At 48.0% G+C, this 27,492-nt stretch overlaps 1 protein-coding gene across 1 annotated transcript; it reads left to right on the top strand.

Annotated features, from left to right (window-relative positions):
• Positions 1-1,287: 1,287 nt before the first annotated feature.
• On the top strand, positions 1,288-18,623 carry CYTH4 (cytohesin 4). Its single transcript, XM_009486906.2, has 13 exons — positions 1,288-1,330; positions 7,227-7,309; positions 9,627-9,727; positions 9,966-10,032; positions 12,372-12,490; positions 12,873-12,953; positions 13,624-13,736; positions 14,302-14,450; positions 16,147-16,258; positions 16,701-16,777; positions 17,154-17,225; positions 18,071-18,225; positions 18,551-18,623. The coding sequence occupies exons 1-13, from the start codon at positions 1,312-1,314 to the stop codon at positions 18,621-18,623; spliced, it is 1,221 nt and encodes a 406-aa protein (XP_009485181.1). The 5' UTR covers positions 1,288-1,311.
• Positions 18,624-27,492: the final 8,869 nt, after the last annotated feature.

Genomic DNA, 27,492 nt, shown 5'->3' with positions numbered 1-27,492 from the left:
GCCTCACAGGAGCCTATTCTAAATGGTGGCAAGTGTACATAGCTGCTAGCTCCAACTGTATAACAAGTCAGAGGGTCATTTCTTATTTTTCTACACATGCAATGTTCTTGCAAACTCTACCTTGCTGTCTCATGGAAAGATGGTAGGTAGAAGTCTGGACCTGTTTTGCTGTCCTGCTCAAGACCTGCTGTGAGTGCAGCAACAGGTCAGGAAACTAAGGATGTAGAGTGCTTCAGAGGTAAGTGTTCATGCATGGAGAGGAGCCATCCCTCTACAGCTTCAGTCCTCCTAGAGGAGGCAAAAGCCCTGTTTGGGCATCACACCTAGTTTGAATTTTACCTTGACCTATTTATTCAATCACCAGTTCTTCTGGCTCTGACATGGTGCTCTCGTGCATGCTTCTTTTTTCCCCACACTGCCTATATCAGAGACCTACCACATAAATCACATGGCAGCCAAATACAACTCAAGGGGAAGTGTACAGCCTTCTGGGGCTGTGTAGAGGGGATGGAGGAAAAAGAGCACCTCTCTGCCTCACAGGTGAACAGAGCAGCACAAGTGCTTTCAAAACTGTCTTGCTAATGTCAGCTCTCCCACCAGCAGGAATATTGCTAAACCTGAAAGAGGACTTCATTCCTCCTCAGTACATGCCATCCTTACTTACAAGGCTTCCCAAGAAAAACAGTTTGTTAGTGGGGAAAAAAAGGAGCAAGACTTAGAGTACAAGTCACTTAGTGGGCAATGAGGGAGGGAAAAGGAGAAAAAGACTCTCTTCTCCCCTCCATCAACCATCATGCAATTTTTGAGTGTTCACCCCCCACCCACCTGGTGCAGAATTAACAAAGGAAAGATCTTTCCTTTCAAATGAAACCACTTCCCAAATAAGATGGGTTTTCTGAATCAAGAGCTTCCTTTTTCCACCCACCCCCCCATCCTCAGAGTATCTCAGACAAAAGCCCAAAGTACTACCAGCTTCTCATTGCTCATTTCAGTCCCCTCAAACAGAGATGGGTGCTCAGAGATTCCCTAAAAAGCCGCTGGGGTGGAAACGCATTTGTGGATTTGCATTTCAGAAGTAGCCAAGGAGCTCCTGTGAGCCCATAGTGGTATGTACATAGTTTCCTCCACTGATGCAAGCTCATGAGATGTGGTCGGAGGGATGAAAGGAAGGGCGGAGTCATAGGCAACCCGCCCCCTAATGCTGCTACGGTCTTGGTCACTGGCTCCAAGTTGTTTCAGTTCTGAAGTCTCTGAACAAGCAGAAGACAAGGAGGAAGAACACTTTTGTTGAAAATATATTGACTCTTCAGGATGGACTTTTGTCCTGCTGGTAAGCCTTGACCACCTTTTGTCTTGTTTTTTCTGTGAGAGTTTGACAGGGTAGAGCACACCATGAAATCCCAGCAGCTAGAGTGGATGTTGCAGCTGGTGGCTGGAGGGATGAGATAGTGGAAGGTCCCTGGTGGTGCAGTTAATTGCTTGTCAGCCTTCAGCATTAGGCATGGTTTTCTTTTTACTCGCTCTCCCATAAGCAAACTCCTTTCACACTGGGAGAAATTTTCCCACTGATTTGAATGGCCTTTGTGCTGAGAGTGTCTACTGCTGTGATCCCGTGTGCTGGTGATCCTGAGCTGAGCTGGGAACTGACTCAGGGGTATCAAGGGTATATGTGACAATTGGGATGAGCACCTATAAGCTTTGGCTTCTCTTCACGCAAGGCTGGCATGGCTTGCAAGCTCCTCAGTGGTGTTTTCCTACGGCCCCCAGGAGCTGGTTTGCCTTTGTGGAGGCTCTCATGCAGTTGGGTATCCCAGTGCAACATGCTTGCAATGCTTTTGGTGCTGGGGCCTCTCTTGCTTATGTCCATGTTAAAGGTAAATGACTGTATTAAGGTTCTACCAACTCCAAGTAACCTGCAGGTGGGCCTGCCTGGTCCTGAAATAAACTCAAAAGGCAGATGTGGGTGGGGGGAGGTAAGCCACACCTGAGGAACCGAGAGAGATCTCAGGTTTTATTTCCTGCTTTGGCAGGTGGTGGATAAAGTGGTTGGGATTCAGCAGGGAAAGGCATACTGCCAGACTGAACATTTCTAGCCTCTGGCTGAGGAAGCTCTGAGTGTGTGTCTGTGCAAAGGCAGCAGAAAGGGAGAGCCAAATGGGAATAGGCTGAACAAGGGCCAGGAAGAAAAGGGATCATCTTGCAATGGCCCTGCTGTGTCTGACTCTCTGTCCTCACAGGTTTTTGCGTATAGGATATAGAGCACAGAGTGAAGGGAGAAAGCAGTGCTCAATCTCAACAATGGTTCTGCATTTTTTAGCTTCTAGGTGGGTGGCCAAGGAAAGGGCACACTCAAACTGCATACCAGCCTTGCTTGTCAGGGAAATTGGTGGGACCTATGGGAGGTGACCTCTTGCCAGCATCTGGCTCTGAATGTTGGTGAAGGTTGGTCTCTTCAGATCACCCAACCCTCTCCACCTGAAAGGAACTGTGGACAAAGCTTCTGCTGGACAAGCTGGGCAGGAGGATGGGAGGTACCTCTTTTTTGCTGCTTACTTTAGGGTGTGCTTTCCACAGAAACTGAGGTTCTCAGAACTGATGGTCTGACACAGTCATTCACTCAAGTTATGTGTTACTGAGTTAAATTATGTCTTAAAGTTACACACTGCAATAGCACAATGGGATCCTGCTCAGGGACAATGCAGATTTGCTCAGCTCTGGCTAGAGGCAAAGCCTGGAGACAGGCAATGCCTGAAGAGATCTGCTGTTTTTGACCGATGTCTTTGCTCAGTCCCAGCCTGTTACTTCACAGCAGGGTGAGAAAGTGGGTTGGTTTGATGCTGCTCTACCTTGGGAGCCAAGGCTGCTGCCAGATGTAGTTTTTCAGTGAGTTTTAGGGCTCTGGATGTGTTTAAAGTTGCTCCGCTGTGGCATGATTTTCCTGAAGGTCAGAGGTGCACATACACCTTTTTCTGGAGTCACTCCTACCTGAATAGACAATGGTCCTGTTAGGTACCTGACTGCCGCAGCTGCGTGCAGATGAGACCTATGCCTGTGGAGAGTCAGCTCTCCCTGCAGTGAATGTCCTCTTCCAGCTTTGTTCAGGACCCTCTAGTGACTGTATGGGTGAGGCCATAGAGCCAGTATGCCAAATCCTTGAGCGGGGTGTGTGAAACATGGGAGAGCAGACTGGTACCATGGTATCATGTGCTAGGATGTTTGGGGTGAAAGCCATAGGCAAAAGTGTCTGGAAGCTATCCTGATGGCTCTAAATTGTCATGTGGAGTAAGGAGACCAGGAGACAACATAAATTCTTCTTTACACATTTCCCTCCATAGCTGGAATGTGCAGATTAAACCTGTGTGAGGTCCATGTTTAATTTCTTCTGGCACAAGCTGGAAGAGAACTGTGGAGTGGCTGCAGGAGGGATACAGATTGGGCTGGAGGCAACTGAGGAGCTGGAAGGCTTCCTGTTATCTGCCTGGTACCAGCCTGGTACCGAACTGGAGAGGTGGTGGTCTGTGCTTGAGATGGCACAGCAGCCATATCAAAAAAGAAAAGGAATTTCAAGTGAGATTCTTCCACCAGACAGCCTTATCCAGGCAGAAGATGCCCATCAGGTTGCTCTGCTTGTCTGTTGCCATGCATGGAAGTGCCCAAAACCTTTAGCAGCCACACTCAGAGCCCTACATTGCCTTGCAAATGGGCCAGCTGAACCTCTGCTGTTATACTGTGGGTGGGTAGCACATGGACGGTCTTTAACAGTGCTACAGATGCAGTCATTCTTCATAACCTTCCCCTACTCTTTCTGTAGTCCGTCCTTCCAGCTCTCCTGGGTATTCACTTCCCACCTATCTCTGTGTTCCAAAAGCTATCTTCTTAATCATACACTTTTTCTTAGGATTGAAAGCCTCACTTAGCACCTGGATGGCCCCGCATAGCCCTTTGCAATGGGAAATGAGACCAGCAAACACAGTACTCTTTGCTGGCCACATGAGTACCCAGACTTTTGGGTAACTCCGACCTGCCCTCAAGATAGGTGGGCTGAGAGAGTAAGTCACCATAACTGGAATTGAAGTCTGTTCTGTTTTGAGTGACAGCACTAAAAACAGAAGCCTGGGCAATCTGTGAACAACTGGCAGGTCTTTCTATCTGGGTCTGCTCTGAGAGTGGGGAAACAACCTCAAGAGCAGGTGTAGGCTCCACAAATGCCATGCTGATGTGCTTTCCTTTCAACATTTGCTCTCTGAAAATAAATTCTAAGCAGCAACTTCATGTCCTCTCTGGAGAGGATGCTAGCCAGTTTTTTCTCTTGTGTCTGAACTGGAAGACTTCAGCATTGGTTTGGCTGACAGCATCCCCCCGAAACCTGATGGTGTTTTTGTGAGGTGTTCTTCATCAGGGTGAAATTTCCCCCTGTGCAGAGAACCCTGACCAGGGCTATGCTTCATCTGTGTCCTGACCTAGCCCTAGAGGGAAGTGGAACTTGGTGGTACTGAGGACTTTGATGAGGCTGAAGCCGTTCCTCAGTCCCCCAGTGCAGGGATTAATTTCTTCTGCCATTGCAAGCATCTGGAGTGAGCCAGGTGGTGCTTCACTTGGAGTGTCCCTCTCCTGCCGTCTTGGCTTGTTCTGAACATGGAGAGGGAAGGAAAAGCAAAGCAACCTGCTCTCATTATCTCATCTGCTGCTTGCCCAGCTGCCTCTGCTGCCTTCGCTGCCTTTCTGTGGACAGTTCCCCAATCAATCCTTTTGTGTTCACTTCCCCTAACTGTAGACCCCAATGTGTGCAATAACATTGATGAATGGCCTCAAAACAGCCTTGAGCAGAGCGTTAGGCCTTCTGTTAGGGAAGCAGAATAACATGCAGGCACTGACCTCAGAATTATTTTCCAAGGCAATCATGGGCTTAAGCTGTTTAGGAAACTTAGAAAATGTTACAAGGACCCTCTCTGCAGCTCAGTCTAAATTGCTCTGAAAGTTTGACCCATCCACTTTTGTCCTTAAAATATTACCCTTTCCTGTTTTTTTATCCCTTGATTCCCTCCCCTTCTCCATGACTCTTATGCTTTTTCTCCCCCACCCTCTGCACACACACAGTCCTTCCCACACTTTTCTCATTCTGATGAACTGGACAGGTAAATCACTTGGGAGTTGGGGTTTTCAGATGTTCAGGAGGAAGGGGGACTGAGTTATTTACAGTCTCTGTGGGGGTCGTGTGGGTGAGGTGGTGTCCTCTGGGAGCCTCGTGTCGCTTTGAGATGCTTTAGACTGCTTCAGTAGACACAGAACAACTGAAGCAAAGCAACCAGCCACACCACAGGCTTTGCTGATGGGGTGGGGGAAGGGGAGGTTCCTCAGGTATGTCCTGCTACAGTGCTTTTGTGGAAAGAAATGCAAGACAAAGAGTCTTAGTAGTAATTTGTCAAGGTATCACCCCAGTGATTCCACAATTACCAGCCCTCATAGGGGTGAGAGAGATAAAGCTGGGGAGATGGAGAGGCTGGCCTCATCTCCTGCAGACACCAGAACAGCGGGGCACATAAAGTAAGCTGAAAGACCCAGGTACTGCTCGCAGGCGCAGGGCTGACATTCAAGGGGAAGTCAGCAACCCGCCCAACAAGCACCAAAGCCACTGCATGGGGTTTTTTGTTGTTGTTTCTTTTTGTTTGGTTGGGTTTTGTTTGCTTGTTTTCCCCTCACATACAGATTTGGCTGTTGCAAGATGCTGGATGCCACAAGTCTTCCTCCCGTCTTGACCGGCTTCAGCAGTCAGTCAGCTGCTTTCAGCTCTTCACGAGGGCTGCTTGCAGAGCTGGGAGGGGACGTGGGTCCTTCCTAGCCCTGGATTCATGCTGGCTCCTTGCTCGGTGCTTTCCTCCCAGAGGCTCAGCAGCCTCTCCCCAAGGAATGCAATGCTTGAAAACAGTGGGAGGAGTGATGGGAGAGAGGCTGCAGCCTGAGAAAAGTAATAGGACAGACTGAGCACTTGGAAACCCAAACAGCTGGGAGGATGGGGGAAAGATTAGGACCCAGGAAGGCAGGTCTCCCTGAGCTGTTGTGGCCATGACAATAAAGCAGCATATGGGCTCTGAGATGACTGCCCTTGTCCTCTTTTCCTTCTTTCTGTCTTGGCTGGTTCCTTCCTCTTTTTTCCCCACTCATATTTATAGCAGTTGTTTTGCATGTGAGATCCACACTAAGAGAATTTCCAAGGCAGCTGGTGCCACTTCCCCTTTTTCCAGGAAGATGGGAGGCCCAGGGGATTTTGGCTTATGAAACAGTGGAGCAGGGCATGCAGTGACCTGACCTGGCTTCCTGGAGAAGCTTTGTCTCGCAGTGTTTAGGTGCAGCAAGGACCCTGTCTGCAAGTTCTGCAGTGACCTCCCAGGAGCTCCAGTTGTCTCAGCCTTGTGTGAGCCCCTGTTTTTTTCCTGGGGCTGACCATCTGCTTTGCCTCTCTAGGGCTGCAGCCTCCTCTTTTCCTTGCTGAAGACGCTATGCTTCACCTGGATTATATTTAGTAGCAGTGCTGTCACCTCAATTCTTCTAGGTCTTTTATGAATCATTTTGTGGTCACCTTGGCTCCGCTGGTATCTGTTTAACTTCCTGTACATTACAAGGAAACCTACTTGTATTTCTGCATTGTCTGTAGCTCACAGAACAACAGCCTCCCACAGATGCTCCTTCTTCAGCAAGGCTTTCATCCCCCCAGATCCTGCCCTCAGATTTGAAAAAACTCCATACTTTCTCTTAAGACATTTCTGACTCTAGCTGTGGTGGATCAATCCATGAAGCCAGTGGCTCTTCATGGGAGGTTTGGATGTAGATGAAGTATTTAGGTCACAGCTTTTCAGTACATAAAGATGACTGACATAAAAAACACCAAAGAGCATTTGGTAAGACCTTTTCATTGTGCTCGTGGTGAGCAGAATCAGTTGAGTAGGCGGGATGGGTTGCTGCAGGGTTAGATCAGAGGGCTACCAGCACAGTGGCTGGCTCCTAGGAGGGGTATATGGGTCTGTGCTGCTCGCTCTAGACTTAGAACCATTTGCAGGGCAAAGCTGAGGTGCAGTTGCTGCAACTGCAGGAACATAGATGCCAAAACACAGAAATCAGAATTGCTGTGGCATGACCCTAGGAGAGGATAGGCACTGAGAGGTTGCGGCAGCGTTTCCTGTGATATGTTGGCCCCAGTACTATTCTCACAGGCATCTTTGTTCTTCCAGAGTCAACTGACTTGAGTGAGGTTGAAGAAGCTGAAATAGAGAAAATCAGGCAGCACAGACAGGAGCTTTTGGAGGACATTAAGGTAAGGACCATCCTGTTCCTCCTGCCTGCCTAGCCTTTTCAAAACTGTCTTCACCAAGGAGTGTCTTCACATAACAGTCCAGGCCATGCAGAAGTGCTCCTGCACAGGAGACATTTGCTCTGGCATGATCCAGCTAGAATCTGAACTTCAGGCTGCCATGGTGTATTTGCCACCAGCATACATCCAACCTGTGGTACTCTCTACTGCAAGAGTCATCAACTACCCTAATGGGATATCTGAGAAAGGCTGGTCAGCTCATTAGCAGGGATGAGCTGGGATTGCATATTTAGGATTAAGGAAATGAGTATGACTTTACTAAGTCATACTGGCAGGGATCTGGCACAGCATTTATGATTATTTTTAATTACTGATTACCTGACAATGACATATTAGTCCTAGTTACCTGCTGCATCCCCCTGTGTTTATCAGACTTTTGGTTTGTGGACCTCTAACAAGCCCTCCATGAACGATCCTGTCTCTTTAAAGAGGTGTGATGGCGGAACCTTTCACACAGGTTTCTGTGGTTGAACTGGCTTTTCTTCTTTTCTTTTAGCAGACCCAAACATTTCTCCACTGACTCCTTAAATGTCTGAGAGTGACAGATTCAAAATCACTCAGTAGTATCGCATCACAGTCATGCATGGTGCCGTACGCTTTCTATTCTGTCCTGCCTCCACCACTATGGAATGTGGTCTCCCATTTGAGAGAGCTTATTGCACTGAATCATTCGACTTGCACAACATGAAGATGTCCAAATGCCTGGGGAATAGGTGCAATATTTCCTTGCATAGAGTAAAGGATTAAGCCAAACTAATTACTTCTCAGGCTTCCAGACTCACCATCTCTGCTGCAAATCAGAACGGTGTCTTGTCCCTTCTTGCAAAACAGGCTATGAATGTATGTGTATGTGGTTTGCTTCTGTGTGGTTCTTATCTCTTCAGTTTTCAGAATAGGCAATGGGCACTGTAGGAGGCAAGCTACTTGAATAGGAATGCTACGTTTTTTACCCACTATGGACAGAGAAAAGCTGCCAGACTAAATCCCAAAGCCATTAACCAATGGGGTATGCATTGCTCAGTGGAGCAGGATGAGTTTAGTTGAAAGAGTACCTAGAACAAGAGACATTTTCCCAGGTGGATTTCTTCAGAAAGTATCTAGCAATAGCCTAAAGTATCTAGCAATACCCTTTAACACAAAGACTTGGGGGGATGTCTGGTGCGGGAAGAGGGAGGAGGGGAGAAGATGGGTCTAGACTTGCTGGTTACACTGCCAAAAGACAGCAGTTAATAAAATAACAAAACTGATAATCATTTGAAATTTGGGAGCTAAGATCATGGCTCTGTTACATCTGTGCAATACCTAAAGCTTAGTAAGGAACACTCACAGCTCTGGACACTGAAGCACAACACAATGAAGGCCAGAGAAAAACTAAAATCCAGAAGTTCTTTTAAATTATGAGATATTGGAGAACTTCAGTTTCTCTGGGTGCATACTGCAGCCACATCCTCACTCCTTGTTGGGGCAAGATCTGTCATAAAACAACCTTTCTTCCTCTGCCTATTCTGGTTTGTATGGGGAAGAATTTGGGTGATTCCTGGAAGAGAGCTGTGATGCACCCTGGCTCTGAGGAGGACCATAACTGCAGGATGGAAGCAAGGAGATACAGACATCTTCATTTCCTTGGTAATGCAGAATATCCAGCCAAGAAAGCCATGGTCTGTCATGGGCCTAAAGGAAACCAAATTCTGCAATTGATTTTTTAAAATTTGGCAGTGATTACTCTTCTTTTAGTCCTCCTCTCTTCTTTCTCCACCTAAAGACAGGTATCTGCTCAACCATATTTGAATGATAGGTATGTTAAAAACTCTGTGTTTCACAATGTGGCCACTTCAGGTTCATATTGGCCTCACAGTTGCTGGTTCTACTTCCCCTTTCCTGGACATGTAACAGGGCTATGTAAAGTAAAAGCTAGAAGGAAATGGGCATGATGGAAGGAGTCTCACATCTGACTTTTTTTGAGGAACTGAAATCAACACTGGGGTGAGTTCTCTGATACTCTCCACACTGGCTAAGCTTGATTTTCCAGCCTTGATTGACAACAGACATGAGAACATCCTTCCACCCTCTCTCCCATTGTTTTCACCTGGAATCCAGCAGGGTCACCTCAGAGCAGTGCCCATTTCATAGACATCCTTGGCTGGTCGTGACCATCTGACCTGTCCTTTTCCTATGACTGAGAGAAGAAGTAAGACATTCTCTGTACGTGTCTGCTGTTTTGTCCTCCATCGCCTTCATCCTTCTGATATTTCTTTTGCAGAAACTGAAGGAAGAGATTGCTGAAGTGTTTGCAGAGATTGAGTGCTTCCAAAATGCAGAGGAGAGGCAAGAGTCAGACAGTAATCCTGGGGAGAAAACCAGGCAAGTGGGACAAGATGGGTATTCCTTTGTTTACAAAGTGTCTCTCTTGCTGTTGAGAAAACAAAAACACTGATGGGATCACAAGGACAGGGAAATGACGCCAGGAATACCCTTCTCTCTCTGAGATTTCTCTTATTCCTGGATAGTCAGACACCTGCCCTTGCGATATTTGAGTTACTTTGTGAGTGAATTGAAACATGGCCCTAAGTTTGACTTTCCTTCTTCTTCATGTTTGCAGCAAACTATCACAGAGGGATAAAGTTCTGTCCCTGGGCCGGAAGAAATTCAACATGGATCCTGCAAAGGTAGGATTTGTTCATTCCACCTATGAGGATAAAGCTGGGAAGAAGAGCTTCTGTTGGCTACTGGTCCACTTGCAGCCACCCATGTCAAAGGAACTACAGCATGGGACTGTGGGGCTGGTTTCTTACCTCACTAAGGCTCCAGTCAGTAGCACCCTCCGTTCTGTCCCTGAATAAGGTCTTCTGATATGATCAAGCTGTGTTGCCTCCCCCCATCATGTGCCTATAGGCCATCCCATCAGATGCAACCCAAAACTAAGAGACATAAAGGGAGGATGGTTTAACACTGCCAATGTGTCAAGAGAGCCAAATCTCCTTCAGCCCAGCTCTTCTTGCCTGTGAGAGGCTAAGAATTTGCCATAGTGTGAGGGAGGAGGATGAAGTAAATGGTGAGAAGTTTTGAGAGTGTGTCAGGTTCCTTGGCTCATTCAGAACAGAAGAGGACAAGCTGCCTCTGCCACTTCAGAAGTGGTTTTGGTTTTGGTAGTACTGTCTGGACTGTGGAGTGAATCCAAGTTTTCCACTTTCTGGGACTCTGACTGGTGGACTCCAGACTCCATAGCCTTCAGCCCTCTGCAGAAAGCTCTAAAATCATCACGATTAAGTAGAGAAGATGTGATGATTAAGTAGTGAAGATGTAAGAAAGACAGTTTCCTCTTCCTCCTCATTGGTGGACCATTTTTTTGAGCTCTGTAAGGAAAACCACAAGATGCGATTGAATGATTGCTTATCATCAGCTAACCCCCACAACTAGCATCTTGGGTGGCTGCTGGTCTGAGTGACAACTTTTCATACCTCCTTGTCTGCCCTGCTGAGATGCTCAAGATGCATTCCCCAGTGTGCACACCACAGCTGGAATGCTTGCCAGTCCCCTGGACATCCCTCTGACAGTGGGACCTGTCTCAGAGCAGTGATATCAGTACTTACAGCCTGTCTGAGAGCAGGTTTGATTTTGTCTTTCTGTCTGACCTTGGTTTGAGGCCCCAGAGGCATCTCTGTGGTGCTGTGCCATGTTGTGCAGAAATACCTGAACTAGTTCTGACCCCAAGCCAATTTAGCTTTATTAGTTCAATGCCAATCAGCCTGGTCGAAATGTTATACTATGTGCCTATATTATGCGTATCTCTGTTTATTGCTTCCCTTTTGCTACATGCCATAGGCTGAGAGGTGCTGCAATGCAAGAACTTTCTTTGGCCCTCCTTGCTAAGGTTACACTTCATCCATGCAATGCTGATACTTTAAATGAGTTCCTATCTCCAAGATCTCAGGGCAAGTTCCTGAGGCTAGAGGAGGTAAGCATTAGGAATCTGGCTGAACAAAACCTTTTGGGAGAAACATTTTCTTCTGGAAGATGGAGCCCCATCATCACCGCAATGCTTTGCAAAATTAAATTGATCTTACCAAAATTCTGTCTGGGGAAAAAGAAGGGAAAGTAGTGTGGAAAAATCTCACAGACATTTTAATTTCTTCTTTTGAAACTGCTTTTTCTTTGGGGCATTTTAGAAATAGTTTCTTATATATTACAAGGCAAAGTGAATTGATTCTGTTGAAATAGAACATTTTGATGGATCTAAACCAATTTTCATTCCTTTATTGTATTTTGTGAGGAGAATTGCAATGTGGTCTGGAGAGTTGCAGTGTTTTTAGATATTGTTAAGAATCTGAACAAAGCCTCAACTTTCTGTGACTTTGAAAATCATGAAATTCACTCTAAAATAGGATGTTGCCTCTTTGCACAGCCCGACTCATACCCTCTATATTCCTTAAAAAACATATGCCATCCTTACTGGCTGGGGAGGATGGAGCTGAAAAGATTGCAGACTTCTCTGTTCTGTGGCGTAGAAGCAAATTTAGGAAAAAATAATTTTGAGTTGTCTCAAGCCCGTATTTTTGTCTGAGTATGGTTTTTTTATTATGTTTTATTTTAAACAAGCATTTTTTTCTTTAAGTTAAGTTAATTTGGAAAAAATTACATTTAGGAACACAACACTAAGATATTTTGATTGAAAATCTTAAAACAAACTATTTTGACTCTGCCTTTTCGGACTTTTAACCTACATTGCCCTTTTTTGTTTGCTTGAGTTTCCATGCCAGTGAAACATTTATCCAGGGATAAATGGATGGGATGAAAGGGAAGGGGACTGACCCACCATGGTGGATGACGAGTGATGGAGTAAGGGTAGGAACATGGCTGTGGTCGCACATAAAGGGGCTGGAGAGTAACAGAGGAGGCAACATCATCAAAGCCAAGGAAGGCTGATATCAGGGTGTTGGGGTCCTACCTACTTTCTCATTAGCCCACAGAGCTGTCTTACTTCACTGTCTTGCTTTTCCTCCCCCAGGGGATCCAGTACCTGATTGAGCAACAGGTATTGTCCTCAGACCTGCAGGAGATCGCCAAATTCCTCCACAAGGGTGAAGGCCTGAACAAGACAGCCATTGGGGATTACCTGGGTGGGAGGTGAGCAACCCAGCCAGGATGAGGAAGCCCTTTGGAGGCCCTGTCCTGCCTGGCCTCTCTCAACTACCATTTTAGATGACCCCTGGCAGACCTCTGTCAGGTGCCAAGACTGAACATACCTCAAACTGCAGCGGGCTGGGTGGGCAGTACACCCCGGGGCGGGGGCCTTTGGAGTATGGCTAAGGCTGGCTGTATGGGCTACCTTCCTCCTGCCTGTAATGGGGTCAGTCTTCCCAGACAAGAGTGTGCATCTTGGCTTCTTGTTGGTCAGAGGAGAAATGGAGGCTGGGATAGAGCCAGGTGCACACTGTCACACCAAGGGGCATCCACACTGAGCAGAGTCAAAGCTCTCTTCTGACCTTTTCCCTCTATCCTCTCCCAGGGACCCCACAAACATTCAGATCCTCCAAGCCTTTGTGGCATGTCACCAGTTTGCCAACCTCAACCTGGTGCAGGCACTGAGGTGAGTGAGCATGCAGGACTCGGGGGATGGAGCAACAGCCTGCTCAGCCACTGGGTCTTACCACCCAGGAAGGTTGTGAAGCCCTACTGGGCTGCAATGGGGCTTCCCAAGGCCCTGCTGTGTGCGTTGGCTCCAAGACTGTTGCTCTGTGAGCTGTTAACACCTTTTCCTGGGGGAACTCTTTCATGGCCCCTTGACTGGCCTGGCCATGTGCAGAGAACACAGGAAAAGCAAAGTGGGTCACTGTGGCTTCAGTGGCTGGGGGGATGGGGCAAGTTATTTTTGCACCAGGAAACATGTCTGTCCACAGTGCCTATTATGTCAGTGACAGAGTGACTCTGTCTTAGGGCATCTTCTTTTCTTATAGGCCAGCCTCTTGGCAGGACTCTCTCTCTTGAGGTCTCTACTGCCTTGCAGGGCACTCATTAGGGAAAAGGAGCCATGATTTCCAGGATGCTTTGTTCTGTTTCCTGCTTTTAGGGTGTTTGAGGCTGATGAGCCCGGGCAATTTTCAGAGAGAGGAGCTGGGCTCCTGCTTCATGCACTGTGTTGTCTCCCCAGTATGATGGGATGACTTCTTTTATTTTCATGGTGACCCATGGGTTGAGGGAAGTGATAAATGTCCCTTGCAACCAATCAGACTAACTCTCTGGCATGCTGCTCCTGATAGACAGTTCCTATGGAGCTTCCGGCTACCTGGGGAAGCGCAGAAGATTGACCGGATGATGGAGGCCTTTGCCAACTGGTACTGCAAGTGTAACCCAGGAGTATTCCAGTCCACAGGTAGTTATGGGGAGAAGGTGGCCTGTAAAGCTGAGCTCCGCTGTTTGCTAGAGAGAGGAGCCTACCTTTTCCATTCACAAAGCACAGAGGGCATCACTTGGAAGTGTGGATGTTTCCCCTTAAGCTGAAGGAGGCAATGCAGTTCCTGTGAAGCTTTTCAATAGACTGAGGGTCTTCAGTCCTCCTTTTTCTACTGTGCTCCAGTCTATACCCATGGGCAATAGACTTGAGAAGTGCTCCCAACCCCACATGAGGTATACCTCACCACAGCAAGGATGGCACTGACAGACCCATGTCTGTAGAAATTTTCCTGCTGGCAGACTCATTATCAGACCAGATCTACCCAATTTGCCCCATTGCCCTGAGGGGGTGGGTACCCCTCCACCATAGGAGATCAACTCTGTCCCTCTTTCTCCTAGCAGAGGGGACATCTCCCTTCTCCTCCCGCAGCTAAGAGGATGACGCTGTTCTCCAGTGACTGGAAACCAAGCCACCTGTTAGAGTGTGCATTGATCTGCCCTCTAAGACAAGTGCCACCCATCCTGGTTTTCTTTGTCATTGCCAGATACCTGTTATGTACTCTCCTTCTCTATCATCATGCTTAACACCAGCCTGCACAACCCCAATGTGAAAGACAAACCCCCCTTTGAAAGGTTTGTATCCATCAACAGAGGCATTGACAATGGAGGAGACCTGCCAGAAGAGCTCTTAAGGGTAAGAAGACCTCCCATTTTCTCATCAGTCCCTCTTTTCTCTCTGTCTTGGTGTCCACTGAGAAGCAAAGGTCCACAGGTCTCAGTGTAATACAGGCCTACTGACCTTCTGCTGTACAAGGGGAAGGGCTGTGCAAGGAAAGAGGGCAGTATGTACCAAAGCTGGAAAATATGGAAACTGCTTTGGAGAGGGACTGCACACATGCTTGTTGGTGAGGACATGGCACAAGAGAGGCGGGGTTGGAGACATTCAGGGAATAGCAGTATCTGTTTAAGAAAGTTTCTGCTTTTAAGTGTGTCCATGTGAGAGAGGAACAGATACTATAATTATGTGAAGAGAGGAAGACATGAGCTGCAGGTGTCTGTGTGTCATGTAGATATGACGCTGTGTGAATGGGGCACCCACCTCTGTGGGAGGTAGCTGGGCATCTGACTCTTTTGGCCAGCTTTGAAAGTCGTAGCCCCCAAGGGGACTGTCTGTTTCTTGTCTGTCTGCGTGTGTGTGAGACAATGTCACCAAGGCCCAGATTATGAATCCCTTTCCCTTGTTTGTACCTAAATGTCTCAGCTGACTCCAGTGTTCACATCAGTCAGGACACCAGTGTCTGTCCTCTCTTACAGCAGGATATATCTTTGAATGAGTAGAACCAACAAGCCCCACATGAGTGTCAGGGTCCCTTCCAGCATCTCTTCCAACATATGTAAAGCTCTCAGCAGGTCCATGGTGTCTCTGACCCCAGAGGATGAAGATGCAGAGCAGGGGAGACAGATACAGGGGATGCATCCATTAGCAAAGCTGGAGCTACCATTTTCCCAAAGGCTCAGCAGGCATGGGATGTACCCTATGAGGCAAGGTAGAGGTGGGCAGCCTGCCTACAAGGTTGGCAACCCAGCCAACCTGGGGAGAATAACTTGCGTCTTGTGTCAAAGAAGCATGCCTACCTGGGTTTGCTGAGCAGCATCCCCTCAGGGTAAAGGCTTTAGATTTTCCTCCAGAGTGTCATTTCTTTCAGGCAATTTGAGGTAAGTTGCAGGAGCCTGTAGTTTACTTTTTTTCCTTGGCTTGGAATTTGTGTAATAAATGTTGGCAAATCCAGTGATGTGAGCAACATCTTTGTATCCCTTGAGAGCTAGTAACCTGCCTTCTTGTCACTCTGCTATTTTGAATGTCACGCTGTGTGTCCCTCAGTGCAAAAGCCTTGGTTCTATGGAATGTGCCTCCTTGTGGTCACATAGATGTGTGTGTTGCTCTCTACATACAAGTTCTCATCAGAGTGTTTGGCACCACCAACCCAGGGCCTAAACAAGGCTGCAGTCTATGCATGTCATGTCCCCCCAGTGCCTTAGTACTACCCACAGCAGCACTCGTGTGACATACTGGGTTTGGTCACTGCAGCCGCTCTTGATATGGGTGCACACTTTTTGTGTCTGTGACTTTCCAAATTGTGTCTCTTTGCCTGACACAGGATGCAGAAAAGAGCTGGTGATCCCCTGTTGAGACCTTGTGAGGTGTAGACTGAGGGCCATTGTACCCCCAGTGCTCACTGCTCACTCCCCTCCCCATTCACCCACCTGCCCCTGTGCAACCAGAGCAATGAACCAGATGGACCTAGGAGAGTTGTGTACAAGCTTTGTCAGAAATCTGTCTGTCTGTCTTTCTCTTTCCCTCTCTTTCCCCCGCCAACACTCTGGGGCAGGATCTGTTTGAGAGCATAAAGAACGAACCATTCTCCATACCAGAGGATGATGGGAATGACCTCACGCATACTTTCTTCAACCCTAACCGTGAGGGCTGGCTCCTGAAACTAGGTAAGGGGGAGAGTTCCCCTAGCTCCTCTGAATTCCCCGCCTGCCTGCCTCCCACCACAAATCTGCCCCAGGAACCCACCAGCATCTCCGCTCTCCTTCCCTCCCATCTGCTGCGGTGGGGTGAGGCTGACACCTGCTGTTGAAAACAGCCGCCTGCTCTCTCCTCCCAGCTCCTGCAGGCTGTCTGCTCAAAAAGGGACTCAAAAAAATATCCCTCACCCTCCCCATTCCCAGCCCCACCAGAGCAAAATTGGCTGCCTGTGTGTGCATGTCCACCATACGGCATCACATCAGCGGTGAGCACCATGGTTGTCTCCTTGGGGCTGATCTAGAGGGGGAGCTGGTAGGGTATGTCTGTGTGTGCATGTCTGGTGCTTGGAGGGGGGCAGTGGGAAAGAAGCAAAATGTGTGACTAATGGCTTTTGAACCTCGCTGCCTTTAGGAGGGCGTGTGAAAACCTGGAAACGCCGTTGGTTCATTCTGACTGATAACTGCCTGTACTACTTTGAATATACCACGGTAAAGGCTTAACTCCTGGTTGGGAAACTGTGTCCTGGGTGGTTAGGAGCCTCTGAGGGGCCAGGGAGGAGCACAGGGTAGGGGGTAACTCTTCCTTTCTACCCTATGCTCCCAGACTGAACTCAGACCTCCCTTCTCTGCCCTCTGCTGTTTCCTTGCCTGTGGTCTTGAGGAGAGAGGCTGGACACTGGATCACTGTTGCTGTGATCTCCTCTTAACTAAGCTCCCCGTTGTGTAAATGGAGGGGATCTCCCCAGGCGTACACTGCCCTTGTCACCCCCACAAAGGCACACATGTGGGAAATCAGAGAGGCTGTAAATAGTGGCATAGATGTGTGGAGCATGTTGGGTGTTCATTTATGTTTCCTTGCCTTCAGGACAAAGAGCCTCTGGGCATTATCCCCCTGGAGAACCTATCAGTCCGGAAGGTGGATGATCCCAAAAAGCCAGTAAGTCTCCATTGCTTGGTACTCTGTCAACGCAGGCTTTCAGGTGGTCAGAGGAAGAGAGGGTGCGCACACCCTACTCTTATGATGCTTCTTAGAGGGAAAGTGCCATTCCAAACTGCTTTGTCCACCCATCTAAACATGGTGGTGTCTAAACATGATTGTATTTTACCAGGGAAGATCCGGTGTGGACAGAGAGCTGTCCTTTGGCTGGTTGTATTGTATGTTTTCATGTGTGTGTGTGGGTAGGGGGGCAGAGATGAGTGCATACAGCTGACTCCCTACTCATTTTGCACCAGACATGTGGGTTCAATTTCTCTCCCCAGGACTTTCCATAATGAGTTACAGCACATGCAGACAAGACAGTGCTGTGGTGTTAGGAAACTTGCCCAGGAAGTGACACTCTTTGTCTGTGCATCTTTTGTGGATACCCACTCTTTGATGTATCATGACTCTGGGAAAAGTGCCTTCTATCTGTGTGGTGGCAGGCAGAAGAGAGGGTGTTGCATCTACTTAAAAGGGGGACAGATCTTCATGAGTGGAGTGGAGTGACAGATCCCAGAAGGTGTTTTCTGATAAGTGTTGATGCTCCATCTGTCCATAAAGCCTGTTTTAGTGTCCAGTCCTTCACAGGAGGGGTGTATTTGCCTAAGAGGGGTGGCCTGGAGACCTAACTGATAGGGGAATTCTTGGGGTGGGGAAAGAAAGGCTCTGTTGCATTTCAGAGACAGAATGCTCTCCTCCCCTTTGGAAGCTCTCTAAGCCTGTCCCCCATGGCTGAAGGCAGCATAATCTCCTCGGTCCACCCTGTCCTCCCCTACTGCTCCGTTTTATTCCCTTTCTGACAGAACTGCTTTGAGCTCTTCAATCCCAACTGCAAAGGGCAGAAGATCAAAGCCTGCAAAACAGATGGGGATGGGAAGGTTGTTGAAGGCAAGCATCAGTCCTACAAGATTTCAGCAGCCACACCAGCAGAACGTGATGAGTGGATTGAGGCAATACGGTGAGGAGACCAGAACTGGAGGCCTGAGCTTGCCTTTGTTCAGACCCAGGGACAAATGGCCACGCAGTTTATTTGGCTACTAGAGCTTGAAAAAGGGGGTGGAAAGAAATGTTTGCAGTCTAGCAGCTGTGGTACATCTTGACTTCAAAGAGTGTCAAGGTCCATTCTGGACAATCTCTAGCCATAGCTAAATTCTCTGCTGTGGGTCTTCAGATCTCCAGTCCTACATTTTGGTGAGTGGTGTCTCTGTGCAAGTTCAGTTTAGGTTGCCTGTGCTGCTTTCCAGCATTAAATCTCTTTTGCTCCCATTTCCTCTTATTTCCAGGACCAGTATCACACAGGATCCTTTCTATGATCTGGTCTCTGCCCGTAAGAAAAAGATTGCCAGCAAAAACTGAGCCCTGACCCGGTCACTGGCAGCAGGAAGATGTAGTTGTTGGACAGCTGCTCTCCCATGCTGGGCTCTTCCAGTGAAGAAATTTGGGAGCATTGGTTCCCTCTGCCTCCCACTTGACAGGAAGATGACTGACAGGACAACTTGCCAGATTTGCTTCTTCCCTTTCCAAACTGAAGGCAGAGGCACAGGACACAATCCACTGAGGACTGTCAGAACTGCGGGCATGGCATTTCCCATGTCTGAACGTAAAGGCTCAACAGCAACTTCCTTTAGGTTCTCTCATACAGCCCCAGGCATGTAAGACAAGATCTGAGAGGAGACAAGAATGTCTCCAGAATGTCTCCAGCCTCTCCCACCATCAAATCAGGCCTGGGTATTTTATTGTGAGGAACCATGTAGATGCTCTCAGAGCAGCCAAGCATGGTCCAGTCAGTTACAGAACAGAAAAGCCCCAGTAGTTCCTCTTCCACAAACAGATGTGTAGTGGTTGTGGAGAAGGGGTCACTGATACTTAAGACCTCACTGTGAAACCAGAGGCCAAGGGAAGATAAGAAGCTTTCTGTTCAGAAGAGAGCCTTCTCTACATCTTCCTATAGCTCTGAGGGCTGTAATCTTGGCAAGTCCCAGCTCTGTAACTGAGTCATAGGTTTTAGAAAGTTAAAGATCTTGGATGGGGAGATAAGGGGTAACTGAGTGTAGAGAGGCTGTGGGACCAGGGAAGCAGCTCTGAGTCTTTAAGTCTCTCTGTTTTGAGACTCGGGGACCACCACAGGTCTCCCTATGGAAGAAATGCAAACACTAGCTCTCCTCCTGGCTGATGGCTCCCCAACAATGGCTGCTTCCTTGTACCACCCCAGAGGCCCGAGCCTTGCATCTGAAAGGCCTGCAGCTAGAAGGCATGAAAAACTGGAGGTGCATACGCACCACACACACGAGCACACACACACACAGAGGCATTTCCATCTTCACACATTGGTTTCATCTGGAGTCTGGGGGTTTTTGTCTCTTGTGTAAAGAAAGAAATAAAAGTGCCTGAACCAAGCCCAAAACTCAGGGTAACATGATCGTTTTAGTGATAAAGGCAGAGGATGTGAGATAAGAGCGTCATGTTCCTGTGCCTAGCAAAGCAGCCTGAGCACCACCGCAGCTCTGCACTGCACCCAAAATGCAAGCAGGCTGAGCACGTGGCACAAGCAGGCAGCTGTTGGGCAGCGTGGGAGGGAGGAGTACTTAATGGGACAAGAGGAAAGGTGCAGGGAGCTGTAACACTGTGAGCTGGGAACAGCACAGAGGCAAATAGAGAGAGACTCGCTAGAGACAATTATGCCTGCAGGGTTAAAGGACGTGATAAGCTCTTGCTATTTCATCTGTTACCTTCCAGGTCTCTTCTAGTAAACACTGGTGCTGTCTCAGTCTCTTGCTTTTTTTCTTCCTGTAGAGGGCTCTATCTACCAGGCAATCTGCAGCAGGGCCAGCACAGCCCGATTATTCATTCTAGTTATTTTTGCCCAAGCACAGGAATGTTGAATTAATTTCAAGAGGCAGGGAAGTGTATCTCAGTGTTGAAGCATGCGCTCACCCCAGAGAAGGAACGTGAAGGTTTTCTTCTGCTCGCGCCTGCAAATGTCTCCTGAGTTGAATCTCTTTGTCGCTGATGTGGTAGGGAGTGAGTTTGCTGCCCACTGCTCTAGAGTACATGTGCTCACACACATACTCACTCTTGCTTTGGGTTCAATGCAGGGAGGCAGGGTCATGTCCAGCGGTGGGAGGAGAAGTCAGAATATGGCCCCTTATCTTGGCAACATCTCCAACATATGTAAGAGGAATATAAATATGCACTTGGTTGGTGAAAGATGCCCCAGAGCCTGGGATTTGAGTGAGAAATGTCTGTTCTAGTGCCTCTCAGGCTCATGCTCTGCATGACAAAAGCTATCAAAATGTAGCTTGGAGTCTCTCTTCTGCCTGCAGTCTGGTCTTGGGTAAGGGAATCCAGGCTAAGCCCTCCCTAGAGCTTACCTGGATCATTCTTATGACAGCAGGATCTATCCAAGCTCTTCACAGTCCCTCCTCATCCCAAATCCTTGCAATTCTCTTCAGGCTTCCTATGTCCTTTCCCCTCCCTTCTTCCCCCAGATACCCATGCACTGCAGAGCAGAATTATTCCTAGTGGGGACAGGGTAGGAAGGGCAACTTATGAGAGGCAAAACAATGCACAAAACCAGGCAGTTATGTAGTTTCCATCCATCAAATTAACCACAAGAGTCAGGAGGAGATGGACCAGGTTTCCTCTCTCCTAGAGAATGAGGTAGAGAGAGAGACAGTTAGTTTATAAAGCTTGACCATGCATTCATATCTGTGTGCTTTGACAGCTATGCTTGGAGCCCTCACAAATTTATGACGGGAACAACTTGTGCAACTAGAATGGCACCACCAGAGAATGTGTTGCTGGCCACCATCACACGTTCCCTTTACTGAGGGAACTGCTACACCACACATGTGCATGCATAGACACAGACACACACAGAGCCCTTCAGGTACTAAATCTGACAGATTGCTATCTGGTAGGTGTGTTCCTCTTTCTCATCATAGGCAGCGTATGTGGGTCACACAGATACACACGCAGGAGACTGACACTTATTCCCCACCTGTGTAAGGACTCCTGCACACACCCAGTAATTAATTTTCATAATAAATGCCCATCTATTGTAATAAAAGGGCTGTAAGGAGAATACTGCAGATGTGTGGAGTAGACCACTGCATCCTGCTTCCTCCTCACTTCTTCCCTTCCTCCTGCCCCCTGTTTATCACCTCCTTTTTGGAAGGCTAATACCTTTTAAAAAGGCTTTCTAGAAATTGTTTGCCGTGACAGAGATGGAACAGCTGTGAGGACAGCCAGCAGTCTCATTCAGTACAGCTTAGGTATCTAGCAAAGGGTAGAGAAAAATTCTGGGAGGTGGAGAGGAAGGGCAGTGTATGAATAGAGAAAGACTGGACTGAATTATGGGTTCAGAGCTGATCAAAGGACATGAGTTGAACCTGTCTTTTTCCAGGCAGTGAATGCCCTTGGTGGTAGTAACTCATGAGGAAATAGAGGGAAGGCAAGACTCTGCAAGCGAGGTGGCCAGGAGTGGTGCTCAGTGGTGGGGTGGGGGCACACATTTGAGATACAGTCCATTCCTGGCAGGCCTGAAACTGTTCAGCTGTGTGTCACACACCCTTCAATGCAAGGGGAAAATCAAATAGCTCTTTTCTGCTAGCTAAACAGGGTTATTTGGAGTGAGATGGCCAGCATTTCAACTCCCTCTGTGATATGCCGTGTAAGCCCCAACACCTCACCCCTCTCCAGCAGTGCAGGGATTGCTACCAAGAGGGGGGTCAACAGGTTAGCCAACTTGTCCCATAAACCTGCAGGAACAGAAGGCTATTACAAGGGCCTCAGAGGGATGGGAACCAGCCTTCATACACTCGGATCAGTCACTTGTATGGAAAGACCACAGTCCTGCTGTGTTGGAGCTGGTTTGAATGGTGCAGTCAGATTTGTGGGTCCAACAGGAGCAGTTCTTCCTGGCTCACATCCCTTATGTTTGGTGGCTGGAAAGCAACTCATTACCTGAGGGTGGGGGAGCCCTTGCTGCACTTCCTCCTTCTTAAAACTTTCTTTGAAAATGCATTTCACACAGAAAGTCCAGAGCACAAAGCTAAAGGGCAGGATGGCTCTCAAAGGCACCATGGCCTCTCTGCTGTGCCTTGTTCTGGCTCACTTCTCCTGTTTCCAGCCTGACGGAGGGCCAGTCTGGGGGGCTGGAGGAAGCCCAGGCAGACCAGGGTTGAGACCTGGCCAGGGTTTCTTGGAGTGTCTTTGCTATCACATCTGCAGTGGCTCTGCTCTGTGTGCCTGCGGCAGGGGCGTGCAGCAGTCTCATCTCGTCACACCATTTCTGGTACTGTGATGAAGATGAATGTGGCCTGTCCCAGGTTATCACATTCTTCTGTGTGTGAGGCTGTATGCAGACATCAGTTTGCTCCTGAAGGCTGATGCTATTGGGCTAACTGCAAGGAGGCTGTGTACAGTGGGACAGAGGGGACTACAAGGAAAGCATCAGGGAGGGTGGAGGACTCTGGGTCTTGTGTGGGTAGTTGATGAAGAAGGGCTTGCAGTGACAAGAACATGGCTTTCACTTCAGCTCCAGAGCAAGGGCAGCATGAATGTCAGGAACAAGGTGTGACATCCCTTGAACAGCCTGCAGTCTTTACCACAGCCACTGCGTCACACTACCAAGAGGCACTCTGTATCTCATCAGCTCTCCTCTTTCCGTGGGGGTTGAAGAGTAGTGTCGCTGGACCTGCCAGCCCAACACTTCAGGGAGAGACCAGAGTTGATGCAAGGTGGCCATCAAACCTGGGCCCTCAAGGCCCTGCATGTGCAGGGAGAGTACCATATGCCCTGCTAGCACAGCATGTCTTTGCTCCTCTACCTTGCTGAATAAGTGGGGTTACGTGTCCCTTTCTGCATATGAGTATAAACACAGGTATAGACGTGTGTGGGAGTGCTGCGTCCTGCACACTCATAGTCACACATACCCAAGCACATCCGTGCATACACAGGTATACACAGAGCCCACATGCATCCCAGCCTGATGCCTCTCCTTGCCCTCTCCTTGCAGAAGGGCTCTGGCAAAACCGTCTGTAAGGGAAGAACAGAGATCACAGAGGAGCAGGGAAGGGCAGTCCTTGTGGGGTTGGACAGCAACCAGTATGTGGGGAGAGGGAGGCAGGACAAACTGCAGTGACATCTACAGAGACCATATGACTTCTGCCCTATGGGTGCTACAGTAGTGGGAACACAGCCCTTCACCCGGGACAGAATGTGGGGAAGGAGTATGGTGGCTATGTTAAGGGACATGGCAAGGTGAGGCATTTAACAGTTCCCTCTTCCTTCTGAGGTACTAGGATGACCTTAAGGCACCTACAGAAAAGACATTTTCTGCTGCCTCTTTAACTATGGTGGGTGGCACCAAGGTTCCTGGGGTTGGCTGAAGAGGTGGTGATTTGTGCAATTAATGTCTAATCAGTTCTATGAATATTTATTGCTAGTCAGCAAGCTCATGAGTGACAGTGAAGCCCCATCTGATTGGAATCACATTCACAGTTAAACCAGAGCCTCCTTTGGGGTTCACAGACCTCCCACTGGGGCAAAAGGCCCAAAAGGTACAACCATCCTGCTGTATATGGGAGGCACAGGAACCACTGGAAAATATTATTTAATCCTTTTCCAGCGAAGGAAAAACTGAGCTTTTAAAATTGACTGGATGAGGAGAGACACCTTGAAATAGTCTGGTATATTAACAGACTTAACCCATGACTGAGTTTGAGCTTGTTCTTTTTTTCATTTGTGTGCTCTCATTTATCTTCTATTGCAACATGGGAGAGGAAATAAAAGGAAGAGAAATATAAACTCCCACAACTGTTTGAAGAGTCGTATAATAGTCAGGAATTTCTTGGAGCTTGCAATTGACCTTTTTGCCAACATGGCATAAAGTGTACAGAAAGCTAGTATTTTATTTCCTCAAGAAATGCTACTACTTGGACTTTCTATCATCATCAGAATTGTGACGCTTCTCAACTTTGCCCACATTTATGCACCTTTCCAAAATCCCCAATTCTCCCCCTTTACTTTCCCTGTGCTCTAATCCTTTCACCTCACCTCTGTCCCTGGCCTCTCTTTCCCACAGTGCCTTCTGCCCTCTGTGCTTTGCTCGTCCTTCTCCATAAACTCGCCACTGTCCTCTCACCTTCAACAAATCCCCCTGTTCCCTTTTCCTGATAAGCAATGCCACCTCTCCTGCTCCCCTACTCCCCTGACAGACTCCATTCTGGGAGCTCAGTCTGCCTTGGTAGAGCTCTGGTAAAACCCCCTATTACCAGTGTAAAGTGAGTTGCTTAACCTGAGCCAAACTCTTCAGCTCCTGCTGCTCACCTGCAGCTTGGGTTTGTGCTGGAGGCACTGCCAAAAGCCTGTTATTACCTAAATGAAAAAGATACACAGCTATCCCTGAGAAGGAAGAGACACAGATAACAGTGATTTGCCCATTGCCTGCTGCCTTCTGACTGGGAAAAATGCCCCAAATTCCAGCAGGGTTTCCAGGACCAGCCCTCAGTGGAGGGAGAAGGACAGAGACAGCTCTGTGCAACGAAGGCCACATTTTCACTTTCTGGATAGGATCTCTGGCTTTTGGTGGCAGGGTGAGAGAAGATCCTCCAAATTTGCACCACAGATACCCCCTTCTTTTCATGTGATTATGTGTGGCCTTAAGCCAATACAGGACTAGGAAAATATAAAAATGGGAGCCAATAATAGACCCAGAATAAACAACAAGGTATCAGGGGAGGGAAGAGAAGGGAGGGTTGGCAAGCCTGAAATCATTATCATAGTGTATAAGGACTCTGTTCTGCAGAGCTATTTTCCTTGCTGCAGCCCTTGACTTTCCTCACCAGCTGCACCAATGTGCTCTGGAGCCGTGATTTCAATATCCAGGAGCTAATGAGCTGCTTGGCCTTCTCTCCAGAGGGCATTCAGCAGGAGAAAGTGTGCTTCACACACAAAGAGGCTAGAGAGACTTCAAGGGAGGCAGTGGGAAGGGGCAGGGGGAGCAAGCAGCTCAGAGCCATGTGCCGCAGGGAAGAAGTGCACTCAGAGGTTCCTGGAAATTCCAGCTGACCCTAAACCCCAGACATGCACAGCTTCACCTCACACGGCCTGATGCCCATACAGTGATGCCTTTGCTCTGATACAGTTAAAATTAATGTAATGGTAGACAACACATTGGTGTGTGTAGACAACCTGTAGTCAAACAATGGTAGACAACCAGTAATGAGTGGTGTCCCTGTCATGGGACCAATATTATTCAATATCTTCATTAATGACATAGATAGTGGGATTGAGTGCACCCTCAGCAAGTTTGCAGATGACACCAAGCTGAGTGGTGCAGTTCATACACTAGTGGGAAGGGATGCCATCCAGAGGGACCTTGATAGGCATGAGAAGTGGGTCCATGTGAGCATCATAAAGTTCAATAAGGCCAAGCGCAAGGTCCTGTACCTGAGTCAGGGCAATCCTCAATATCAGTACAGACTGGGTGATGAATGGATTTAGAGCCACACTGCAGAGAAGGACTTGGGGATACTGGTGGATGAAAAGTTGGACGTGAGCTGGCAGTGTGACCTTGCAGCCCAGAAAGTCAATCATATCCTGGGCTGCATAAAAAGAAGCGTGGCCAGCAGGTCGAGGGAGGTGATTCTCTTCCTCTACTCTACACTTGTGAGACCCCACCTGCAGTACTGTATCCAGTTGTGGGGTCCCCAGCACAAGAAAGACATGGACCTGTTAGAGTGGGTCCAGATGAGGGCCATGAAAAAGATCAGAGGGCTGGAACATCTCTCCTATGAAGAAAGGCTCAGAGAGTTGAGGTTGTTCAGCCTGGAGAACAGAAGGCTCCAAGGAGACTTTATTGCGGCCTTTCAGTACTTAGAGGGGTTGCCAGGGCTCATAGTGACAGGACAAGGGGCAACTATTTTAAACTGAAGGAGGGCAGATTTACATTGGACATAAGGAAGAGATTTTTTATGATGAGGGTGGTGAGACACTGGAACTGGTTGCACAGAGATGTTGTGGATGCCCCACCACTGGAACTGTTCAAGGTCAGGTTGGATGGGGCTTTGAGCAAACTGATCTAGTGGACGATGTCCCTGCCCATGACAGGGGGGTTGGACTAGATGATCTTTGAAGGTACCTTCCAACCCAAACCATTCTATGATTCTATGAACACATGTACATACACACATGTTCCTTTTCCACTACAGTTCCTTCTTATACCCATTTACCATTTGACCACATCTCATCCTTCCCAAGCTAGACCAAAATATCACAACTGCCCCAAACATAAAACTGGACTTTAAAAAAACCACAAGATTTTATCTGAATGTCCAAGGGACAGTTGCCTAGTTATATTTTGAGGATATTTTGTCCCTCTGGAGAAGAGAAAGAAATGTGTTTCCCTCCTTTTTTTGTATTTGGTATGAAAATTAAATTGTCATTTGATTCCACTGACTCCAGGTACTGGAGCTTTGAGGAAAATATTAAATATCATCATGCTTAGGACAAAATGGTGAGAGTTTGCATCATTTCCATGCACTCCTTTCACCAGACACCTGTACTCCTGCTGTAAGGCATGCTCTTACACTCAGATCTTCTCCCAAATGCTTGCCCTCCTGCCCAGCACCTGACCAAAACATCTGTGCACCACATGCAGCTCTGCTTAGTCCTTTGCAATCACACACAGAAATACTCTTTCAGGTTTGGGTTTGGCTGGTTTGTTTTTTTTTTTCCAGAAAAGGCCAATGTTTATCTTGCCACAGGGCAAGATACAGAGTCTCTTCCCAGCTTTCCCATAGACACCTCCATGATTCCCAGCCTTGCTACAGACTCCTCCATGATACCTCCTCATGCCTGTTTCCTAAATTCATCAAGGAAGCAGCTATAGCATGTACCCTGACAAAAATCAAGAAATTGGAAAGTGTTAGAAAGCATTCAGCATGCTGCTAAAAGATCCCACGTCATTCAGTCTGATTAGGAGAAAGCAAGGCTACCATTTTCATGTCAAATCCCTACACTTGCACAGCCCACAGCTCAACCCACTTCTGAAAAAACTCCAGCCCTTTAGCTGTGGGATACTACCCAGCTATACTGTTATGCTGTGGGCAGCTCTCCCCGCTCCAGAGCCAGGCTTGTTGGCCGCAGCAGCTAACACCCAGAGCTGCAGGTGAAACCATGGGGCTCTGATAACCCTTAGCAAATCCATGGGGTCTTTGCT

The sequence above is a fragment of the Pelecanus crispus genome, chromosome 1 (assembly GCF_030463565.1).
Source record: "Pelecanus crispus isolate bPelCri1 chromosome 1, bPelCri1.pri, whole genome shotgun sequence".
In the NCBI taxonomy this organism is placed as follows: domain Eukaryota; kingdom Metazoa; phylum Chordata; class Aves; order Pelecaniformes; family Pelecanidae; genus Pelecanus; species Pelecanus crispus.
This window is presented reverse-complemented; position numbering and strand designations above follow the sequence as displayed.